At 45.6% G+C, this 24,000-nt stretch overlaps 1 protein-coding gene across 1 annotated transcript in view; it reads right to left on the bottom strand.

The window, feature by feature from the left end:
* Positions 1–24,000, bottom strand: part of LOC147034764 (ecotropic viral integration site 5 protein homolog) — a 124,269-nt gene that overhangs the window by 56,976 nt on the left and 43,293 nt on the right. The window contains exons 10-11 of the mRNA XM_085855864.1: positions 9,757–9,888; positions 624–767 (exon numbers count right to left, since the gene is read on the bottom strand). Coding sequence (XP_085711990.1) covers positions 624–767; positions 9,757–9,888 — 276 coding nt within the window. The remainder of the gene's footprint in view (positions 1–623; positions 768–9,756; positions 9,889–24,000) is intronic.

Consider the following 24,000-nt stretch of genomic DNA (forward strand, 5'->3'; position numbering starts at 1 on the left):
AATAATAATAATAATAATAATAATAAAATTAACATTTATTGTGACGTCATTCGTGACGTCATGGCACCGTGTCTTGTCATTGGTCGACAGATAAATGGCCGTAACTTGGGAACTACTCGTCCGATTGATATCAAACCTCGAAAAGGCACATTCGCGGGGCCCCGGCAATATTCCTGGCAAGTTTCAATCCGATCGGACCGGCGGTCGTCGAGAAACTGCGGTCGCAGACAGACAGACAGACACAGACAGACACACACACATTGCTGGAAATAAATATATGTATATATATATATATATATATATATATATATATATATATATATATATATATATATATATATATATATATATATATATATATATATATATATATATATATATTAGCATGAATGGATGTGCAAAAAAAATATGACAAATTGCCAGACTGGTGACGAAGCCTTGTTAGCAATACGAACCATTTATCTGATGCAAGTGATCAAATAGTTAAGAGACAAAGACTTAACACCTAAAAACATAGTTTGCCAGAACTTAACTGCAACACCGATTCATATATACTTAGATGTCATGTTTGTAAAAAGGTTCCACCAAACATGTGTGGTGTGTACATTAAAAGGTGATCCCACCTCAGCCATGAACATGTCGAAGATGCGTGTGGCAAGAGGCAGTGGAAGAGATGCGAGGAAGAGTGTGAGAAACCACGGAGATGCAAATGTGGCTGTGGAAAGGCCTTGTGCAACCAGATGAGCATGTAGTTCAGGCAGTTGAACCTGGATAAATATTGCTAAAAATGAGTAAAAAAAAAAACTCAGAAAAAAGCCAATATCAGTCAACCAGGAAGACAGACTTTTATGAATGAGGTAAATGTGGGTAATACACTGAAAGACATGAAAAAGGGAACCAATATTAGTGTAGCATCATCCAACAGAATGGTGCAGAGACAGAGCACTGGCGGTTGAGCTGTTTCGCCTAGGTTTGACTCCCGACCCAGTTATAAGCTGTCATCCTGGTGTTTCCCAAACAGGGTGATTACATCAATGTGTTTGCCATCCCTCAGATGGACGTTAAATTGGGTGTTCAATTTGCTGGCATTAGTTGGTGGATGTTAACAATCCTACAATGTCATTCTCAAACAGTTGGCATTATCATGGCCAAATTTCTGTAGAGTCTGGGTATCATTGTTGAATTGTTGCTTCACAGATAGGGTGATGCATCACAAAGCGAGTAATCCCTCAGATAGATGTTAAGCTCGGGTCAGTCTACCAGCATCAATTGCTTCACATTGATGATCCCTCATAATGGAGTGGACTCATCCCAAGTTTTAAGCACAAAAGCCATCCCATGAAGGATTCTATCCAATCGTGGCATGGACTCACGAGGGATCATGAAGTGGACTCATCCTACACTTTCTTCTTCACTGGAACGATGACCATGAACCCATTTGTTACTCCCGCACTTGCTGCAAAGCCCCTGACCAACAGGGGGTGCCGAGCATATAATCCACCCTGTTAAAGAGGATGTTGAATTGTAGCCAGGAACTAAAACATTAAAGATAAAATGGAACTTCTGGCTTTCGTTGCAGTCTGGGAAAGATACAGAACAAGCTCACTGTGAAAAGAAGTGTTAGTACAGCGGATAAGCACAATAATTGTGCGTTTTATGAGAAAAGCATGAATTTTCTGACATAGTTAGTGAATACCATAAGGTTTATTTTCAGATGTGGAGGGAAGTCAGATTTGACCTCTGAGGACCGTGAGAGGTCAAATCCAAGATGGCCGCCAGTCCACCAGGTCTAATGTTCAAACGCGCTTAATTTTGGAACTAAACAGTGCAAAAAAACATTTAAGGTGTCATTTCCAACTAAGTTTGGAATGGCCATTCGTTTGGTGATACTTTTGAGATCGCCAGGAGCCAAGGAAATGCATTTAGATCAAGGTCAAGGTCAAATTACGTTAAAAAAACTTTTGGACATTCTTTTGGAAAAGACAAATGATTGTGTGCTGTGTCACGTGATTGGGTTTTCGTATATCATGCCTCGCCCGCTAGGGGTGGTAAGACTGTGCTTCTGGTCGCGCAATAAAGCGGAGTAGATGGTGGCCCGCGTGCTTCTTGCGTCTCACCGCACCTAGTACACACTAGTTGGCTGACGAAGATGGGATCATACGGACTTATGCCCGTTTTCGACGGGGACAACTTCGAATCGTTTTCAGAGCAATTGGAATGCTATTTCCACGCGAACGATGTGGTCGATGAGAGCAAGCAGAAGTCAATCTTGCTCGCTTCGCTTTCGCTGGAGCATTATCGGCTGCTGGGTGATTTAGTGGCACCTAACAGGCCCCGGGATAACGGGCTGGCGTTTCGGGACATTGTGGAGAAAATGAAAGCACACATGGCGGTTGAGCAGACTCGCGGGGATGTTCGAGCCATCACTGGCCACGCGGGGTCGCGGGCACCCCGGGACGCGCGCACGACCTTCGATGCGGGTCGGACGTCGCCGCGCGGCCACGCGTGCGGCGGGGTGACCCCGCGGACATGCTTGGGATGTGGAGGTCGACACCTGCGCCGTGCATGCCAGTATAAAGGCAACGTGTGTTTGAATTGTCACAAGGTGGGTCATTTGGCGCGTGTGTGCCGTGGGGCGTCGGCCACCGTTAAAGTCGTGGACGGCGATGTGCGACGCGACTTGGGGCGGAACCAGCGACCATTGTTGAGCCTGTGTTCAGTTGGCCCGACGACGGCGCGCCCGATGACGGTGGAGGTCGAAGTGAACGAAACGCCGATCACGTTCCAGCAGGTCGATACAGGAGCAGCGGTCGGTGTGTGTGTGTGTGTGTGTGTGTGTTTGTGTGTGTGTGTGTGTGTGTGTGTGTGTGTGTGTGTGTGTGTGTGTGTGTGTGTGTGTGTGTGTGTGTGTGTGTGTGTGTGTGTTGTGTGTGACTGCTGTTTCTCGACAACCACTGGTCCGATACAGGAGCAGGAGCATCGGCGAGCAAACCGCGCGTAGTCTCAACGGCTTGAAGCTTATCAGGTCAAACCTCGCGCTGTTCACGTACACCCGCGAGAAGATAACGCCAGTCGGGATGGCAGACGTGTCTGTGCGGTACCAAGGCCAGGTCGCCACGCTTCGGGTGTACGTCGTACGGGGGAGGGGGCCGTCTCTCCTCGGCCGAGATTGGATGACCCGCATCAGGCTAGACTGGGCCGCAGTTCACCTTGTGCAACCCGTGCCGAGCCAGTGGGAAGATCAGTTGGAGGAGATTCTTCAAAGACATCAAGGGTTGTTTAGAGACGACCTTGGAAAACTCAAGGGCATGGAGGCGAAACTCTTCTTGAAGGAGGGGGTGATTCCTCGGTTTTGTAAACCGCGTCCGGTGCCGTATGCCCTGCGGGACAAGGTCAAGGGTGAACTGGATAGGCTAGAGGCCTGTGGAGTGATCGAACGGGTGTCATGCTCGGATTGGGCCACCCCGGTTGTCACGGTGCTGAAACAGAATGGGGACGTCCGATTGTGCGGGGACTTCAAATCCACAGTTAACCCGGGGCTCAGCGTGGAGCAATATCCACTGCCGTCAATCGATGAAATATATGCACGATTGGCGGGGAGTCGATACTTCACGAAGCTAGACCTGCGTGATGCATATTTTCACCTGCCGATGGATCCCGGGAGTAGCGAGCTTTTAACAATCAACACGTGTCAAGGACTCTATCGATATACCCGGCTCTGTTTTGGGATTGCTTCGGCCCCAGCTTTGTGGCAGAAAGCTATGGATCAGGTTTGCATTGGCCTGCCCGCTCAGACCTACCTGGACGATGTGCTCATTGCGGGGAAAACTGCAGACGAGCATCTTGCGAACATTGCCCAAGTGCTGACAAAGCTAGAAGCATGCGGCCTGCGCTTGAACAGGGACAAGTGCGCGTTCTTCAAGCAGCGCTTGGAATACCTCGGGCACATCATCACGCCGGAGGGGCTGTTGAAAGGTCCTCGGAAGGTGGAGGCGATTCAGCGCATGCCACCACCTCGCGACAAGACGCAGCTGCGCTCGTTCATTGGCATGGCCCAGTATTACCAAAGGTTCGTGCGCGGGCTCAGCTCACAACTTGCGCCGTTGACGCGGTTGCTCAAGAAGGACGAGCGCTGGGGTTGGGGGCCTGCACACCAGGCGTCGTTCGACCACGTCAAGCGGCTGCTCACAGAGGATACGGTTCTCGTGCACTACGAGCCTGCGCGTCCGCTCCTATTGGCATGCGACAGCTCTGCATATGGCATCGGGGCAGTGCTCTCCCACAGGATGGACGATGGTTCCGAGCGGCCTGTTTGTTTTGCATCCCGGACCCTGTCCACAGCAGAGCGCGGATATGCCCAGATCGAGCGTGAGGCTCTCAGCATCGTCTGGGGTGTACGGAGGTTTCATCAATATCTGCTGGGGCGGCATTTCATTTTACAGACGGATCACAAACCGCTTCAATTCATCCTGAGACCCGAACGCGGGGTGCCGGTGGTAGCGGCCGCGCGAATACAGCGGTGGTGTCTGTTTCTGGGTGCTTACGATTATGATATTCAGTTCCGAAGCACCAAGAAGCATGCTAACTGCGACGGGCTCTCACGCTTGCCGTGTGCGGAGGGTCCAGCTGCGTCTGAGCTGGGCGACCGGGTCGATGTGTTTGCGCTGGACCAGGTCCAAAGCGGGCCGGTCACGGCCAGGCAGGTCGCGGTGGAGTCGGCTCATGATCCGGTGCTTGCCCATGTCGTCCAAGCGATTTCTACGGGGAATTGGAGCAATCTGCCTTCGACACCGGCATTTCGACCTTTCGCGTCACGCGCAGCGGAGCTGTCGTTGGTCCAACGGTGCATAATGTGGGGAATGAGGACCGTGATTCCACCGAGGTTCAGGCAGCGGTGTTTGGAAGAACTGCATGTCAGTCACCTGGGCATCATGAAGACCAAGAGTCTTGCTCATAGCCTGTTGTGGTGGCCGGGGTTGGACAAAGACATTGAGCAGTTGGTTAAGCATTGCACCACATGCCAGACAGATGCTGATAACCCGCGTCGAGCTTCGGGTCTCTGGCCTGTGCCAGACCGAGCTTGGCAGAGGGTCCATGTAGATTCATGTAGATTTGACCGGTTAATGGCAAGATGTTTTTGATTGTGATTGATGCATTCTCGAAATGGCCGGAGGTGGTAGTAATGCAGCATACTTCAGCAAGCATTACGGTAGAGAAGCTGCGGACGATCTTTGCTAATAAAGGGTTGCCGGAGATCCTGGTCTCTGATAATGGTCCGCAGTTCATCGCGGGTGTATTTGATGAGTTTATGCGCCAGAATGGTATTCGACATCTAAGGTCCGCACCGTATCATCCTGAGACGAATGGCCAAGCTGAGTCGTTTGTCAAGATGTTGAAGCGGGCTTTGCGCAGGGGGGGTGTTGCACCTGTGCAGATGGTGGTCGATGTCTTTTTGCTCCATTACAGGAATGCAGTTCATCCTGTCACGGGTGATTCGCCTGCCGTTCGTCTCTATGGACGGGCTTTGCGGTCCAGGCTAGATTTGCTGCGACCTGGAGGGTCGGGGAGTGGGGTAATGTCGCGTCCGACGCGGCTGCGCAGCTTCGAGGTGGGGCAGCGGGTGATGGTACGCGATTATTTCCACGGTTCCAAGTGGGTGCCAGCGGTGGTCTCTGGGGTGCTGGGGCCGGCGAATTGCATGGTGCGGACTGATGGTGGGGATGTGTGGAAGCGGCACGTGGACCAGATGCATGATCGCTGTTCGGCGTCACCCCCCCCCCACACCTCCCCGAGCCGAACGTTGCGGGGCCCCCACCGGTAGTCTCGCCGGCACCTGACGTTGTATCGCCGGGACTGGCTGGGCCGGCGTCGAGGGGGTCTTCGCCTGATGCCGTCCTACCCGGGGACGTCGAGCAGGCTGGGCAGTCGGGGGTAGCTGGTGTTGCGGAAAGTGCGAGTCCGGCTACGGTGTCACCACGACCGAGCCGGGAGGCGTATGAGCCTGGACTGTCTGGTGGCGCTGCCCGTCCGAGGCGGGTCAGGGTGCGGCCGCGGTACTTGGAGGATTATGAGTGTTGATGGGTTTCTGATGGTCATGTTGTGATTATCCATTCGGTATGTGACGGGACATTTTACAGGGGGAGGAGTGTGCTGTGTCACGTGATTGGGTTTTCGTATATCATGCCTCGCCCGCTAGGGGTGGTAAGACTGTGCTTCTGGTCGCTCAATAAAGCAGAGTAGATGGTGGCCCGCGTGCTTCTTGCGTCTCACCGCACCTAGTACACACTAGATTGGACCTATGCAATATAGCGAAACTTCGCTTCCATTTTGACACTATAGGGATAATAATACGAAAAAATTAACAGAATAGTCCCATGCTGCTAGTCTATTTAATACTTTATTAATAGCAATGATGATGATGATGGTGATGGTAGTGATCAAAATCTAACAGCCTTCAGAACAGAAGCACAGTGCAGTGCACTTGAGCGCAGCTTTGGCACACTTACACCGTCCACAGTGCATCCTTTCTCACAGCGACAGCGGATCAATTCATGGCACGATTTTGATGCTTCGGGGAGAGTGGTCCAAAGCGGCTGCCACCCAGTTGTTTCCTTTGTCCAGCCCCAGTCAGATGGCTCTGGCATCTCTGGATCCAGGACCAATGCCTGGTTCCAACAGTTGGTCTGGTCGCAAATGCGCTTGATGTGCTGTTTGAGTGCTGCCTGGGTTGGAGGAATGTTCTCTCGAGTTCTAGACTTCTGTGTGAAGAGCTGTTTCCTGGCATGATTCACTTCCGTGCTGTCACTGGTTCGGTCGTACATGAGCACCACAAATCGCTCTAGCAGTAACATTGATCTTTCACTGACCTCACTTGGCATGGCATAGGAGTTCATTGAAAGCATCATTCACCTCTGGAAAAGACTTCCAAGATTCCCAGGCAGTCTTCTTTCCTCTGCCAGCGAATGCAGATACAGAGTCACACCCGGTGAAAGCGTGATGGACTGGGAGACTCAGACACTGTGTTGGATTCATTGTGGCAACCATTTCGTGAACAGCTATGTAACGAAAGCTTGACCCGACACCAAAGGAAACCCACAGCTCATCAGGAGCTCTCTTGCTGAATGAAGCTACAGCCAGTACTACCACATCAGTATCAACAGTACGTATGGTCACCTTCTTACTCCCCTTTTGCACAGCATCTGCCACATGCAGAAGTAGACGAGTGTCGGCCTCCTCCTGCGAACATGGGGCAAGGCAGGCCAAGTCTGACTCAGCCGGAGAGCAAAGGACTCCACTTCCATCTGTTGCATACAGTTCCTTGCCCTCTGCTGGAGGAAGATGAACAACTACGCGTGACAGGAAAGCAAACAATTCGGTTTTGTTATCATCGCATCGAAGGAAGTCCTTCCAGTTCTTTGGCATCACAGTAGAAGGAGTCACACTTTTCCTGGTGCCCTTTCCCCTCTTCTGTCTTGTTGAGGCTTTCAGGCTGGCGGGTGGGTATACATCCCAGACAAGGTCGATGCGGCTGCTTTTCTCAAGTTGAGCAGAGATGTATGGTGCAAACACTGTTTCTCCATACTCTTGAAATGTTCTTGATGTTCCTGGATTTAGCATTTGAACCACAGCTGCACCATCAAGAATTGTTGCATCAGTCATAGGCACACTATTCTTTTCGAGCAGATCTGATTCCAGGCAGCGAAGTAGATCTGATTTAACCCCAATCCGAATTTTCCCTCCAGTTGACAGAGCTGGCGGGGCTGCCTGGTTTTCATGGGAGAAGAAATTGTCCACGTCTCCGTCTCGTGTTTGACAGGAGATTTACAGCCTCGAAAAGAGACCACAGTCACTCTTCAGTGCTGCGAGCTGTGCCTTCTGTTTTGACTTAATCTTGACCGGTGGCCTACTGAACAGTGGCAACTTGTTCTTTGGAAGTGTTTGTGTGATAGGTGTTGCACACTGTTCCAGCCTTTCTCTCAAAAACTTGGTGTACTGCTCCTCACCAAGAGTCTCAATCCTTCTCACAGTTTCAGCCACTTGTGTGTCCACGATGTCCCTTGTGTCAATGACTAGTAGGTCTTGACTGTGTTCTAGAAATGGATTTGTTAGTGTTAGGGTTAGGGTTAGGGTTAGATATCTTTCACAAATCCAAATAAATTGGATTTCTTTATTGGTAAAAGGGTCAACAAAACATAGAACTCCACAGATATATTTCCTTTGTCCAGATACAAGAGAAAATGAGGGCACCCAGCTCGTCTAAGCATGGATGTACACAATACATAACTGCACCACATCCGCCTCAAGCACACCCTCTGAGGGGCTAAATAACTAAATTCGCCACAATGACACCACTCGGTATTCATTTGCAAATATCAACTGATTGCTTATTTTTTGATAATTTTTTACCTTGACCTTGACCTAAATTCATTTCCTTGAATTCTGACATTCTCAAAGGTATCACCAAATGAATGGGCATCCCCAATTTAGTTGGAAATGACACCGTAAATGTTTTTCTGCGCAGTCCAGTTCCAAAATTAAGGACGTTTGAACATTAGACCCGGGTGACTAGCGGCTATCTTGGATTTGACCTCTCACTGTCCCCTCAGAGGTCAAATCTGACTTCCCTCCACATCTGAAAATAAACATTATGGTATGACCTAACTATGCTCGAAATTTCATGCTTTTCTCATGAAATGCACAATTTGTTAAAATATGAGAGCTTATCCGCTGTACTATGTTAGCTGCTGCACTGCTATTTGCAAGTCAACCGACAAAGGCATTTGAAGCCTTTTTTTGGGGGAAATGACAGTCAACCCCTTCAGAAGGGAATCAATCCACGGACACATAACTAGGTCACTGGTCATAATCTCTACTGAGATGCCTTTTATATTAAAAAACAAAACAAAAAAACATCATAACAAAGCTAAGGACATGTACTTCGGTCAAAAGACCATAGTACACGGTCAAACAAAGCTTCTCAGGCAAAAATAACAATCCTTTCCTGTAGTAATTCTCTGCAGACTTGTTACCAACTATAGTATATGACAGTACAACTCTCATATACTGTAGTTCTAACTGTAGCATTTTTGCCTGGGTTATCAAACAAATACACATGTATATTGGCCCTAATGCCAAGGCTCATGGTCACAACAAAAACACAAACATCCTCAACCAAATGGCCAGAACGCATGGTCATACTATAAATGTTGGGGACCACCGGCTGTCATCAGCATGGAGTGAACTTACCCCAAGAGTTAAACTAACAGGCCTTTTACAGACTGCAACTAAAGCCAAAAGTTTCATTTCAATTTCAATATCTGATCGATTGGCGACAATTAAAATCCTTGTAAACTGTGTACTGGTTGGATGCCTAAACGGGGTAGAAACGTGGCAGGTGTCTCCTGCTGGTCAGGACTCTTGTAGCAAGTGTGAAAAGGTGATGCTCGGAAATTAAGTTGGCATCGAGCTGGTGAAGGTGATGGCAGTGCCACAGGAGATTTATGGCCAGGAGGCAGGAGAAGGAAAAGGAAAAGGAAAAGGAAAAGGAACCTCATCCCAGGAAAAGAAGTGGTGCAAAATGAGGGCATATTACTGTGGACTGTTGAAGCGTGACAGGCATGAAGCCCAGGAGCTGCAGCAGTTGAGATGAATGTATCACAGAGGGCACCCACAATGGGAATGGGTGTGGTGTAAGAGCAACGACAGATTTGTACTTTAATTCAGGTTTCAAGACATCAAATAATTTTGTTTTTTTACCTGTAACAGCCGATCCAACTGGAAAAGAGCAAGACCCAGTGCAGGCATTCCAGGAAGGTAAAGATGGCGCAGGGAATACGGATTATCCCTCATTAGGCATAATAGTACAGCAAAGGCATCCTCTTCTGGCATCTTGAGAGAGGGGGGAGGGGCAGGGAAAAACAAAATGGCTGGGTCTGTAAGTATTCTCATCTGAATTCAAGGCTCATGATGCAGGAAACCCAGGTTCAAATCCCATGTACGAAAAAAAACCCAAACCCACTGTTTAATTCACCATTCATTTATTACCTCCACCACCAAAGGTGAAGGAGGTTATGTTTTCACCCCTTTCTGTCTGTCTGTTTGTTACTTGCAAAGTCGAAGATTTTTCAAGTTACTGTATATTGATTGGTCAGTTGATTTTGTCTGTCTGTCTGTCTGTCTGTCTGTCTGTCTGTCTGTCTGTCTGTCTGTCTGTCTGTCTGTCTGTCTGTCTGTCTGTCTGTCTGTCTGTCTGTCTGTCTGTCTGTCTGTCTGTCTGTCTGTCTGTCTGTCTGTCTGTCTGTCTGTCTGTCTGTCTGTCTGTCGCATACAGGTCACAATTTTAAACTGATCTTCATGAAACTTCACCACATGGTAGAGTTTGTCATAAGAAAGCAGCATATTGCTTTTGAGGTCAAAAGATCAAAAGCCCAACATCGGTCAAAGGTCAACAACTAAGGTGATGTTTCTAAAATCCTCAATTTTCATGCGATTGACTTGAAATGTGAAGAGGATTTATATTTCAGGTCACTGAATTCAACCACCAATTATTTTTGAGGTCAACATCGACCAAAAGGTCAGCATAGGCCCAAGGTCAACAACTAAGGTGGTCGTTCTAAAATCCTCAATTTTCATCCGATTGACTTGAAATGTGAAGAGGATTTTCATATCAGGTCAATAAATTCAACCACCAATTATTTTTGAGGTCAACACTGGCCCAAGGTCAACATTGGCCGAATTTCTAAAATTGCCATTTTTCATCCAATTGACTTGAAATTTGAAGAGGATTTTTTTTTTCAGGTCACCGACTTCAACGAGCCAATTATTTTTGAGAACAGACTTAAAGGTCAACATAGGCCCAAGGTCAACAACTAAGGAGGTATTTCTAAAATCCTCAATTTTCGTCTCATTGACTTGAAATTTGAAGAGGATTTGCATATCAGGTCATTGAATTCAACCACCAATTATTTTTTTGGGTAAAATTTGTTTTATGGATTTTGCAAGTTTCATGCTCAGCATGACGTCTTCTTCTTGTTTATGCGTTTGTCTGTCTGTGTGCAGGATATCTCAAAAAGTTGTGGACGGATTCAGACAAAACTTGGTGGACACATTGGGTGTGACAATGATGAAATGATTAGATTTTGGTGAAGATCTGGATCCGATGACTGGGATTTTAAAGTGAGTCTTCACCATTGAGAGATATGGTGAAAAACGATAAATAGCACAATATCTCAAAAAGTTGTGGAGGATTCGGCCGAAACTTGGGAGACATGTTGGATGTGTGACAAGGAAGAATTGAGTCAATTTTGGTGAAGACCCGAATCCGGATCTGGATCTGATAATTTTTTAAGTGATTCTTCGACTTTGAGGGATATGGCGAAAAACGATATATAGCATGATATTTCAAAAATATACTGGGCCTGATATGTTCTCGTGGATCAGGCATTACATGGCGAAGGTATGCGCTCCACTGAGCATCCTAGGTTTTTCATGTTTTTCTCTTATTTCAAGTCATGACAGCTGAGGTCCTGTAAGAAACGATGTCCTGGCCATATGAAGAAAAGCCTTTTCTGTAGAATCCTACATCAAAACACGATCCTTTGTCAAAACTCAAGGAAAGTTCAAGAGAAAATTTAACTGCAGAGATTCCCCAGGTAAAGAGAGAATATTCAAATGAACGAAGAAATTTTGAGAGCGAGGAACTGTGCACAACTTCAACTCAAAATCAATGGACAGACCGACTCATTCTGGATGCCTGTAAGAAACGATGTCCTGGCCATATGAAGAAAAGCCTTTTCTGTAGAATCCTACATCAAAACACGATCCTTTGTCAAAACTCAAGGAAAGTTCAAGAGAAAATTTAACTGCAGAGATTCCCCAGGTAAAGAGAGAATATTCAAATGAACGAAGAAATTTTGAGAGCGAGGAACTGTGCACAACTTCAACTCAAAATCAATGGACAGACCGACTCATTCTGGATGCCATTCACTGAGAACTCCTGAGGTCAAACGGTCCAAAAAAGTGGCTTTGCCACCACAGTCAATAACTTAGACCGACAGTGTCAAGTCTCAGGAGGATTCTCCACGATGACATGAAACTTTATCCATCCAGGATACAAGTCAGACACAGTCTTAATGACCCAGACAAAAACAAGCATCTTGAAATGGCTGACAAAGAATTTTTAAAAGTGATTCTTCACCATTGAGAGATAGGGCTAAACCGATATATTTGTGAGAAAAAAATGAGGAGCTTGGTTTTCTCAATGGCATTTGATTCTGCGAGGAGACTCACTATTTGCTTAATGGCCGAGTGAACTCAAGGAACAATGTCTACTGGGGCACAGTACCACCCGATGAGGTTCGTCAGAGATCCTTACATTCAGGCAAGAGCATGGCTTGTTGTGTAAAGAGAAAACATGGCATAGTTGTACCGTCCTGGTTCGAAGATGAGGACGGTGATTAAATGACAATCAACTCTGAGTGCTACATTAAAGTGCTGAATGAGTTCTAGGCTGCTGTTGGTCAAGGGAGAAGCTTGTAAAGAGAAAAACAATGGTTTCAGCAGGATTGGGAAACCTCGCATACCGCAAATGAGTCCTATAAGTGGATGACAAGACACTTCGGTGAGAGAGTTATTGGCCTTTGCTTAAGCGTAGAGTGGTCTCTCCATTCCCCTGATCTGAACGCACCAGAGTTATATCTTTGGGGATATTTCAAAGACAATGTATACAAGGATAAACCGAGAAGCGTCTTTGAGCTGAAACTAGCGATCACATAGAAATGTAGGTCCATCCCACTTGCCGAGTGTCAGTGCATAATCAACAACTTCGCGGTCATGTTCAAAACTGTATTCAGCACAGAGGTGGTCTTTTGGAGCATGTGATCAACGGAGTGCCAAACTATAGTCTGACAAGTCACAGTTCTGATATTTGGTACAACCGTGTCACACAAAATGTAGCGCATATTCTTGAGGTTTTAAGTACAGTAATTCAGAATAAAAATGAATGTGTTGTGGATTTTGGTTTTTTGGCACACCATGCACCATGTTTTGTTTTTTTGTTTTTGCAACAGCTTGGTTTTTGAAAAACTATGGATTTAAAAAGAAATTAAATCTACGTCCCACTCATGAATGCTGTTAGGGTTAGCATGAGTGCTACGGCTCTTTTACTCTTTATTTACCTCCACCACCGAAGGTGAGGAGGGTACGTTTTCACCCCTGTCTGTTTGTTTGTTTGTGTGCAGGATATTTTATATAATTATCCTTGAATAAAGGAGGAGAGATAAGTTGAAAATTAATGATTGAGAGCAGTAAGGAAGGTGTTGACTGCATCATGTGCAGTGTTAGGGTTGCACCAGACGTAATGTTTTGAATTGATACCAAAAAGTTCAATTTTTGTCTCGTCTGACCAAAAAAACTTTTCTCCACATGCCTGCAATATCACGAAGATGCTTTTTCTCAAACTCCAAGTGAGCTTTTAGATGCGTATTTTTCAGTAATGGCGTCCTTCTTGTTACCTGTCCCTTGAAGCAAGCTTTGTGAAGGGAACGGGATATTGCTGATTGATAAACACTGACTTCCGTCTCAGATATAGAGCCTTGCAGATCTTTCAAAGTCATTGTTGCATTTACAGTGATATCCTGAACCAGTTTGCTGCTTGCCCGGCTGCTGAGTTTGGATGGACGACCTGACCTGGGTTGAGTCTGGGTGTTACAATACGTCTTCTATTTCTTAATGATGGATTTCACCGTACTCAAAGGGATAATGATCGACTTTGATATCTTCTTATAACCCTCTCCTGAACGGTCCTTCTCCACCACTTTATGTCTGACTTCGTTGGAAAGCTCCTTGGTCTTCATGTTTGCCTTGTTGGTTGACAACGTGAGTTGCACCTTAAATCTCCTTAGATATAATCAATTGAGGAAGCTTAATTTTTTTAAGTTAAACCACTGATTACATACACGTGAAACCTATTAGCCTATTACATTAATTTTGTAACCTATCAAAAAATAATTTGCTCCTGGATTGACTTATGCAACTGAGAATCATCCGATTTTCTCGGTTCGTTTGACTTATTCACATTTTATCTGCATTTTATTAGCTTTATCACTTTGGAGTAGTTTGTGAAGACTGAAAAATAAGCTTGATTTGAAAGCATCATGAAATAAGCTCAGGTGGTATCAAGATGTGAAAACTTTGTGCGGTGGTGAATACTTTTTCAGGCCAGTGTATCTCCTGTACAGTGGCTAATCTCAACTAATCTTGGCCTGACAAACTGCCACAAGGGCATCTCTACATGTTGCAGTACTGTGCAAGGTGGAGACGAATAAGTTACCAAAACAACCATAAATGCTATGAATCTATGGAGGACTTTCAGATTTGTGGAATTTAGTATTCCTAATCACAACATTATCATTCAAATGGAGGTCTAAATGATCAAGTTGGATATGACCGAGAAAGATGAGAGTATCTTAATGCACATCAAGACATAAGAGGAGGAATGACAACAGTAAGTGTTTTACTCAATTTTTTTGCATGTACCATGCATCCTATCAGTGTGAGGACTATGCGAATGTTGTCAGGAAAAGATATTCAGAAATGCACTTGGATACATCTTGATCAAAAGACAAAGTCCAAATTGATCATAATAGCAGTATGGAATCATTGGAAATCATCACTACTCGACATTGAGCGAAGAAGTTCAAATTCTCACTCAGACCACAGGCAAAGTTTAGAGTGAACTTCAAGAAAGTACTGATGACAAATCAGCGTTAAAACACGTGGCATTGGAAAGCTAAATAATCAAGTCACACAAAAACAATGTTGAAGTGAAGTGAAAAACACTTTTGAAGTGCTAACAGAGGAAGATGAAGAAAATATAAATTGCTGGGAGGACCTCGACTTTAGAGAGTTCATAGAACACGATACCCCATGCAATGTTTAAGTATATACTGTAACTGTAACAAAATAATTATTTTAATAATCGTTAAAAACAATCCAGCAGTTTCGCGCGATTGAAGCAGTCTTATACACCACCCTTAAACACTGTAATAAGACGACATATCGTCGCAATTTAGGAGATGGAGACTTTATTTATCACCGCAGAATGCAGTGTCAATCTGCATCGTACAAAGCCATACTCTAGGGATCGAGAGTTTTGGAACACCCCCATTTTTCCAGCTTTTACTGAAATTTAAGCAGTTTAGTGTTTCAATGAACTGTGAAAATAAAGCATAGAGCAAATAAACAATCGCAGATAAAAAATAAATAATGTAATCTTTTTGTTTAACAAAATTTAATCTAAATTTTTGACTCATCAAAATAGCCACCTTTTGCAGAAATAACAGCCGAACATACTCGTGGCATTCTTTCGACAATGGAAATCAAATATTGTTCGGAAATTTCTTCCCAACACTGTTACAGAAGTTCCCACAAATGTGTTACACTTGTAGGTTGCTTTGCTTTCACCCTTCTGTTCAGTTCATCCCAAACCAGCTCGATGGGGTTTAAGTCTGGAGACTGTGCTGGTCATTCCATAGATTTGAAGCCTACCATCTTGTTCTTTTCTTCCACGGTAGTTCTGACATAGCCTGAAGATATGTTTTGGGTCGTTATCTTGCTATAGGATGAACCCCTGACCAACTAGGCATAGACCAGAGGGTATTGCATGGTGCTGCAAAATGCTGTGGTCGCCCATTTGGTTCAGGGTGCCAGTCACTCTGCAAGTCGCCGTCTCTGGATCCAGAAAAAAAGAGCCCCAGATCATCACGCTTCCTCCTCCATGTTTCACAGTTGGTGTCACACACTGAGGAACCATCCTTTCACCTACTCGACGGTGTACAAAAACCCTGTGTGATAAACCGAAGATTTCAAATTTTGATTCATTGGTCCATAAGACCTTCTTCCCGTTTTCAGTAGTCCACTGGCGGTGCTTCATGGCCCAGGCAAGCCTATTTTTCTTATTTTGCCATCTTAGCAATGGCTTTATTACTGCCACTCGATCTGTCAAACCTGCAGCGCGAAGTCTTCTCTTCACAGTTGAAACTGAGACTTCCTTACTTCGACCAGTGTTAAGCTGTGCTTGAAGCTGCTGTCCTGTGAGCCGCCGATCACGCAAGCTGTTGACTCTCAGAAACTTGTCTTCTGATTGTGTTGTGGCTTTGGGTCTGGATCTACCAGACCTCTTCCCATCAGAGTTTCCTCCAGTTTCCAAGTGCCTTTTAATGGTGTGGGAAACTGTTCTCACTGACACCTTGGCTTCTTTGCAATTTCTCTCAAGGAAAGACCTCCACTTTGAAGGGTTATAATTGTCTGTCTGTCTTCCTTTGTTAATTGTCCTTTTCTTGCCATTATGATAGCAACTACTTACTGCAGTGCAATATTGTCCAAATAATGCTTCAGAGGGTGTAGCAACACAGTCTGTTCCAACACTGCTTTTATACAGACAGAGGGTTTGTAACTAATCAACAAAAGTTGGGACACCTGAAGGAATTGTTTGCATCAACTTCCAAGGCTTAATTTACTTCCATTGTTGCAGAATAGCTGCAGTTGCTAAACCATTACTTGTTCCCTGAAAAGGACCTTTTTTAACAACTCTGAAGTTTACATTATTTTTCAGTTTTTGGTGACCTAAACTTTTTTTTTAACCTCTGGCAGTTTACCGCTTAGCTTTATACCATTTCAGGTTATTCACTGAACTTGAACTGCTTAAATTTCAGTAAAAACTGAAAAATGGGGGTGTTCTAAAACTCTTGACCGGTAGAGTATCTGCGGCATCTAAAGGCCCTGTCACACCTTGAAGATTTCGCCAACGTATGCCTGACGTATGCAAAATTGGGCTAAAACGCTGGCACACGTCGAATATGTTATGGGTAAGTTTGCATACGTTAAGAGCACGCTGGCATACGTCATAGTATGCCGGCATACGTCGTAGTACGCTGGCATACGTCGTAGTACGCTGAGCTGTTAGACAAATTTTCCATGCTTTAAATTTTCTGACGTATGCCAGCGTATGACTCACACGTTCCGCATACGCTGGCATAAGTTGTAGGCACGTTACGCGATCGTTGACACACATCTACACACGTTACTTGTAAGTTACTCATAAGTCGAAACACATCGAGGTAATGCTTAGCGTACCCGAAACTTATTTCTAACCTATGAGTAACGTGTTGTCGGCACGTTACGCGATCGTTGACACATGTCGACCACACGTTACTTGTAAGTTACTCGTAAGTCTAAACACGCCGAGGTAATGTCTCGCTTAGTGGTTCTCAAACTTTTGTTGCCGCGACCACCCCCCCCCCCCCCATGAAAAAACAAAACAAAACATGGAGTCTGGAACACTGACGGGTTCCTCCTGTGAAGCCCATTTTTATATACCAATTCCCCTAAAAGCTGGCAATATGCCATTATATGGTAGCTGTAAGTGAGAAACACGTTCAGCAAGTTCTGTGGTCATCCGGAAGACGCCAATCAAATAAGTCTCCATACGTCAATGTGCGTTGGAGAAACGTTACACATAGGTTCAAAGCACGTTACTCATAGGTTAAAAATTAAGTTTCGGGTATGCTAAACATTACCGCGATGAGTTTCGACTTATGAGTAACTTACAAGTAACGTATGTCGACGTGTGTCAACGATCGCGTAGCGTGCCTACAACTTATGCCAGCGTATGCGGAATGTGTGTCATATGTCGAGTACGTCGAGAAATTTTCAACATGCTGAAAATTTCTCGACGTACTCGGCGTATGACAACGTATGCCAGCGTACTACGACGTATGCCAGCATACTACAACGTACGCCAGCGTGCTATTAACGTATACAAAACTTACCCATAACGTATTCGACGTGTGCCAGCTTGGTTTGGCAAATTTTTCATACGTCGTCATACGCTGGCTAAAACGTCAAGGTGTGACAGCGGCTTCACACTTCGATGTCTAGTGCGGTTATGATTTGAATCGTCGAGCCGCAGCCTATGAATAGCCTACGCCACATGATCGTTGACCATATGCTGCCACGTGCTATGCATAAGTTAGACTATCGTTGGGCATAGGTTGTGAACACCGACAACACGCTCAGCATTCGTTGGTATAAGTTATCCATATGTGATTAAGACGTTCTGTGTACGTTACCAATACGTTATGCATACATCCAACACGTTATTATACGCCCAAAACTTTAAAAAAAACATCAATAGTTCAGCGTACGCCAGCGTTTTACATACATTTTGAGACCTTGCCATATGCTGGCTAAAACGTCAAGGTGTGACAGCCCCTTAACATGCCGCCCCATATAATATTGTTGTAGAATTCCCGCCCGTCAGCGTGAGAACGACCGCGTCTAACCAAAAGCGGTCGCTTCGCCCACCGAACGGACAATCCAGTTGTGACTTTCTGGAACAATGCCAGAAACCAGTCACGGGTGGGTTTTTAATCCCACCATGGCCCAGTCCGTATTCTACCCGCGCGAAATAGGGTCAATCGCCGAATATCGATATACCTAAGTACCTGCGCGGGTAACCTACCGAGGGACCGTACCTCGGCGAAGGCCTGCTTGGACACGAACCACTTAAGCGGTCCGTTCCGTTCTGGGATAACCGAGCGGGTATTATCGCCAGACCTGATTCTATTTATCGGCTATTTAAAAACCAACTATATTCCGAGTGCAAGATGGGGCAGTTCAATGAGGGAATCGACGCAACAAACAGGTTTACATTCACACAAGGACATTTATTATAATAAAGCACGTATGCAATTAAACAAGGCAAAACACGTATGCAATTATACAAGCAACAAAAGCACGACAAAAGAACTACAACCGTCTACTTATTATGTACAGTCACTTGCACTTAACAGCAGTTCCTATTTATTAGACGGGCCCACGGACACACGTACGCACACACACACACACACCCAAGAAATGGTGGCAGAGGCCTTTAATAACGAGCTCCAGCTTGGAGGACAGGTGAGCTGAAACTCAGAACCTATCTCAAACTTCTCCACCTCATGTGGTCTTCAAGTTGTTCGGACCCGGGCTCCAGCGAGAGCGAGCTGGATCCAATCGCCGAGCCACGATCCTTCCCGAGCTTCCGCGAATCCTCCCGCGCTTCTCAACACGTGCTGGTGAGACGAGGCGCCGAACCTTCCCGTTGATGCGTCGCTTCCCCGAGGAACCACCTCCCACGCTTCTCAACACGTGCTGGTGATACGAGGCGCCGATCCTTCCCGTCGATGCGTCGCTTCCCCGAGGAACCACCTCCCGCGCTTCTCAGCACGTGCTGGTGAGACGAGGCGCCGAACCTTCCCGTCAATGCGTCGCTTCCCCGAGAAACCACCTCCACGAAGAGGTCGATGAGTCGCACCAAGCCGGGAACCAAAATGGAGAACAAAAAAGCTCCACGAACCAAGAAGAAGAAGCCACCACTCGCAGCTCGAGCCGAGCGACCGGCTTAACTTCCTTCCAAACAGGGCAGCTTGAAGCAAAAAGTTCTCCCGAGCCAAGCAGAAGCCGAAGCTCAAGGAACCGTCAAAGCAAAGAGCTTCCGAAGGCCTCAACCCTAACGCAGGCCAAGCCGGTCGCTCTGAACGCAACCCGACCGTCTCCTGAACGACTCCCCTCAACACCCTTCCCCAACTCTGCCCTCTCCAACTCTGCCCTTCCAACTCTCCCCTGAACAAAAGAAAAAGATCTCCTCTTATCCTTCTCCACCCCCCCCTTCCTCCACGCCCGGCATGACTCATGCCCTAGTGCTCCATCCCCCGCTCAACCACGGGTGGGAGGGAGTTGTTGATATCATGAGTCACAGGCCGGCATGGTTCTTCTTGCTCTTCGCAGAAGAGGGGGAGGGATGTCTCCATTGTTCGTTCCCTAACTATTAAATCGATCCGCAGCGCATCAAATCGATTTCTGAACATTGAAACAATGAAAAGTGAGCTATCTAGGGAACAAGCACTTATCGACATAGCTGACTAAAGGAACCTGTATGTTGTGTGCAATCGAATTCCCAAATTCGTAACAATATATTCAAGTAGTATTGGACCCCACTATTCACGGGTGATATGTTCCTGGAAAATGCCGTGAATATCGAATCCGCGAATAGCGGGGCATTGCTTTAATGGAAAAAGGGGGTGATAGGTTCCCAGCAGGGAGTGACCCATGAAAAATGCCACGAATGGCAAAGCTCCGAATGTCGACACCACAAATTGTTTCAATGAGAAAAAGGAGGATAGGTTCCTGGCAGTTCCTGATTCATGGAAAATGTCGCGAATGGCGAATCAGCAGATGGTGAAGCTGCGAATGTCATGCATTGTTTCAATGGAAAAAGGGGGGATAGGTTCTCGGTGGTTCCTGGTTCATCGGGGAAACTTTTAAAAGTTTAAAATATTTTTGATCGCGAATGCACATGATTCGTTTCAAAAAAAATGCTTATACATAATAATTTTTTAAAAAGACACCACGTATCGCTTCTAATGTTTATTGAAGGAATGCGATTAAACAGTTTATTAAAACTGATTAAGCAACCGTACGGTAAAAGTAACAAAACAACAACAACAACAACAACAACAACAACAGCAGCAGCAGCAGCAGGTACCGTTTCAATTTTTTATTTGCATAAATAAACACAACTTTTGAAATGATGATGTTTTAAAATCCAGTGAGCTCAGTGGAGTCCACTGAAGACCACAGAGGTGAGGGTGCTGATGAATCGTGCATCAAAAGGAATGTAAATGAGGGTGCTAAAGCAGATGAGGATCCTGAAGTCGGTCAACAAATGGGATGCAGGAGAGGCAGGATAGGCAGGAGAGGGTGCTGGTGCTCCTGAGGTGGACAGACCAGAGTGGAAGAACTCCGTGACTGAGAGCTGCCTGGTAGATTGCTGTTGATTTTGATGTAGCTCTTTATATAGGAGCATCACGTCATCCAACCCCCTCTTGACTTTGAGGTAACGCTCTATGACTGGATCAGCATCTAATAGCTTCTCAGTAACTGACCACATAGCTTGCAGTATCTTACCCAGAATGAGACCGTGAGGTTGGACCTCGACTCCTCACCCTCCTCACTGCCCACTTCCTCCTCCTCCTCCTCAGAAACCTTGGCAATGGCTCCTAACTCCTCCTCGGTGAGCTCCTCAGCATGCAAGGTGATAAGAGCATCCAACTTCTCAGGCTCCATGTCGTCAAAACCTTCTCCTCCCAGCTGCCGTGCCAACCTGACAATTTTATGCCTCTCCTCTGTGTTGTCGAGAAAGTGTCTGAAGTTTTCATTGCCTGTGGCCATAGGTTGTGTCAGCAGGCATTGATGATGGAGGCTTTCAGCTTGTCCAGTGACTCTTTGATTGCGCCAATGCAGGAGGCTATGTTGAACTCTTTCCAATACTGCTCGACAGTGTGCTCTGGGTCCATTGCATCCAAAATGCAGCAAAAGGTGCGGCGGCTATATGTTTTTTAAAGTCAAAATTACCCCTTGGTTGAGCAGCTGGATCAAGGAGGTAGTGATGGACGGCAGGAGGATCATCTCGACGTTCGGGTGGGCCACCTCCAGGTCCCCAACATGGCCAGGAGCATTGGCAACGAGGAGAACCTTCAACGCAAGGTTTTGTTCCACAAGGTACAGTACCTCTCCACCCGAGGGACGAAACAGTTATTAACCAGTCCATGAAAATTGTTGCCGTCGCCCATGCCTTCCTGTTAACCCTACAAAACATGGGCAGCGTGTGCTTGTTCTTGCCCTTGATTACATGCGGGTTCAGGGAACGGTACATCATCATAGGCTTCGTCATACAGTCCCCTTTTGCATTTGTGCAGAGAAGAGGAGATATCCGGTCCTTTGCGGCCTTGAATCCCGATGCTGTCTCCTCATGCTTCGAGATAAAAGTTTGCGTGGGCGTTTTTTTCCAAAACAGGCCGGCCTCGTCCATGTTGAACACCTGCTCTGGACACCCAGTTTTACGTCTATCCGAGGGACGGCACACACATTGATGAATCACTCTGCCTGTGAAACACCGGGATGACAGTTTATAGCCGAGTCGGGATTCAAATCCAGGCTGGACAGGTTTGAGGTGAGCGTGTGTACCTCTAGGCCATCCTGCCAGACAGTGAAAGACTAACCAAATATATCTATAATGGCTGAATGTTATGTCTATCCTAAAGCAGGTAACACATGTTTTTTGAAGTTCATGCAGATCTTCGACAGGGATGCATTATCTCATCCTTATTATTTGGATAATAGCCAATTCAGTAGTTTTGTCGAGGTATCAGCTTCTGAACCATCAGAAAACATGTACTGTATTTTAAAATGTAATTCTAAACACTGGGAAATTGTGTAAAAATACAGGAAACTGCGTTTGTGCGTTTGAAGTTTGGCTGAAAAAACATCTGGGCACAATGTTAATCATTCAGCTTTGCGATTCATACCATTGTACAATAATTTTGTCAGTGAAGGTTACATGCTTGTCTTAATCATGAGGCAATAAATGCTTCAGATTTGTATGGAGGAATTATTTTAAGGTGTCAAAAGCATTAAAAGGAATGTCTGATATATCTAAAACAGACAACTGATAAATTTTAAAAGTATTGTTCATACTTTGTCAAAGTAGATTCCAAACCTGTAAATACAGCCCGCAAATTTGGACATAAAAACAAGAGTTTAATAGGAAGTGGCAATCACAGGAGTTACAGTGCTTTCAGAAAGTATTCACACCCCTCGACTTTTGTCACATTTTGTTGCGTTACAGCCTGTATTTAAAATGGATTAATTTAAACTAGCCGAAACCCCGTCACAGACGGATTCCGTTCCATGAGCCCAATATGACAACCAGTGGCGGCTCTTGTAAGAGCCGGATCCCAGTCGATGAACTCCATGGCCTTACCTAATGAAGCCTACAAAACGTCCTTGTACATGACATTTTTGGTGTACACTACACGACTCCTTGTGAAGAAGTCCCCCGATTTGTGCACGTGTCTACTTTGACGTACAAACACCGTATCAAAACTTCTCAGGTCACAGTACCGAGAAAAACCTGACGCGACCGCTTGGCTCGGTAATTTAGAAATCATGGAAAACAGGAGGAGCACAAAATTGGTCCTTCAGTATAAATATATAGATGCTTCAGAGTTGAAGGTTGACTATTGCCACTATGTGCGACGCGCTCTTACAGGTACGAAGTTTCTTTCAGTCCAGGTCACAGTACCGAGAAAAACGTGACGCGACCGCGAGGAGGAGCACAAAATTGGTCCTTCAGTATTAATATATAGATTTTTTTTGTCACTGATCTCCACAAAATAGCCCATGATGACAAAGTGAAAACATATTTTTAGAAATTTTTACAAATTGATTAAAAATGAAAAGCTGAAATGTCTTGCATCAATAACTATTCAGCCCCTTGAGTCAATACTTTGTAGAAACACCTTTGCCAATGATTACAGCTTCAAGTCTTCTTGGGTTTGTCTGTATCAGCTTTACACATCTGGATTTGGAGATTTTCTTCCATTCTTCCTTGCAGATTTGCTCAAGCTCTGTCAAGTTGGATGGGGAGTGTTGGTGAACAGCAATCTTCAAGTCTTTCCAAAGATTCACAATGGGATTCAAGTCTAGGCTTTGGCTGGGCCACTCAAAGACTTTCACGTTCTTGTCCTGAAGCCATTCCAGTGTTGCTTTGGCTGTATGCTTGGGGTCATTGTCCTGTTGGAATGTAAATCTTTGCCACAGTATAAGGTCTTTTTGCACTCTGAAGCAGGTTCTCCTCAAGGATTTGCTTGTATTTGGCTCAATTCATTGTTCCCTCTCTCCTTACAAGTCTCACAGTCCCCGACGCTGAAAAGCATCCCCATAGCATGATGTGCTCTTCGAAACTTTCAACACCAGAAATTGTTTTATACCCTTCCCCAGATCTTTGCTTCCTCACAATTCCATCTCTGAGTTCTACAGACAGTTCCTTGGACTTCATGGTGGAGTTTCTGCTCTGACATGTACTGTCAACTGTGGGACCTTATATAGAAAGGTGTG

This window comes from Eptatretus burgeri, chromosome 1, assembly GCF_056783735.1.
Source record: "Eptatretus burgeri isolate ZD-2024b chromosome 1, Ebu_testis_v1, whole genome shotgun sequence".
In the NCBI taxonomy this organism is placed as follows: domain Eukaryota; kingdom Metazoa; phylum Chordata; class Myxini; order Myxiniformes; family Myxinidae; genus Eptatretus; species Eptatretus burgeri.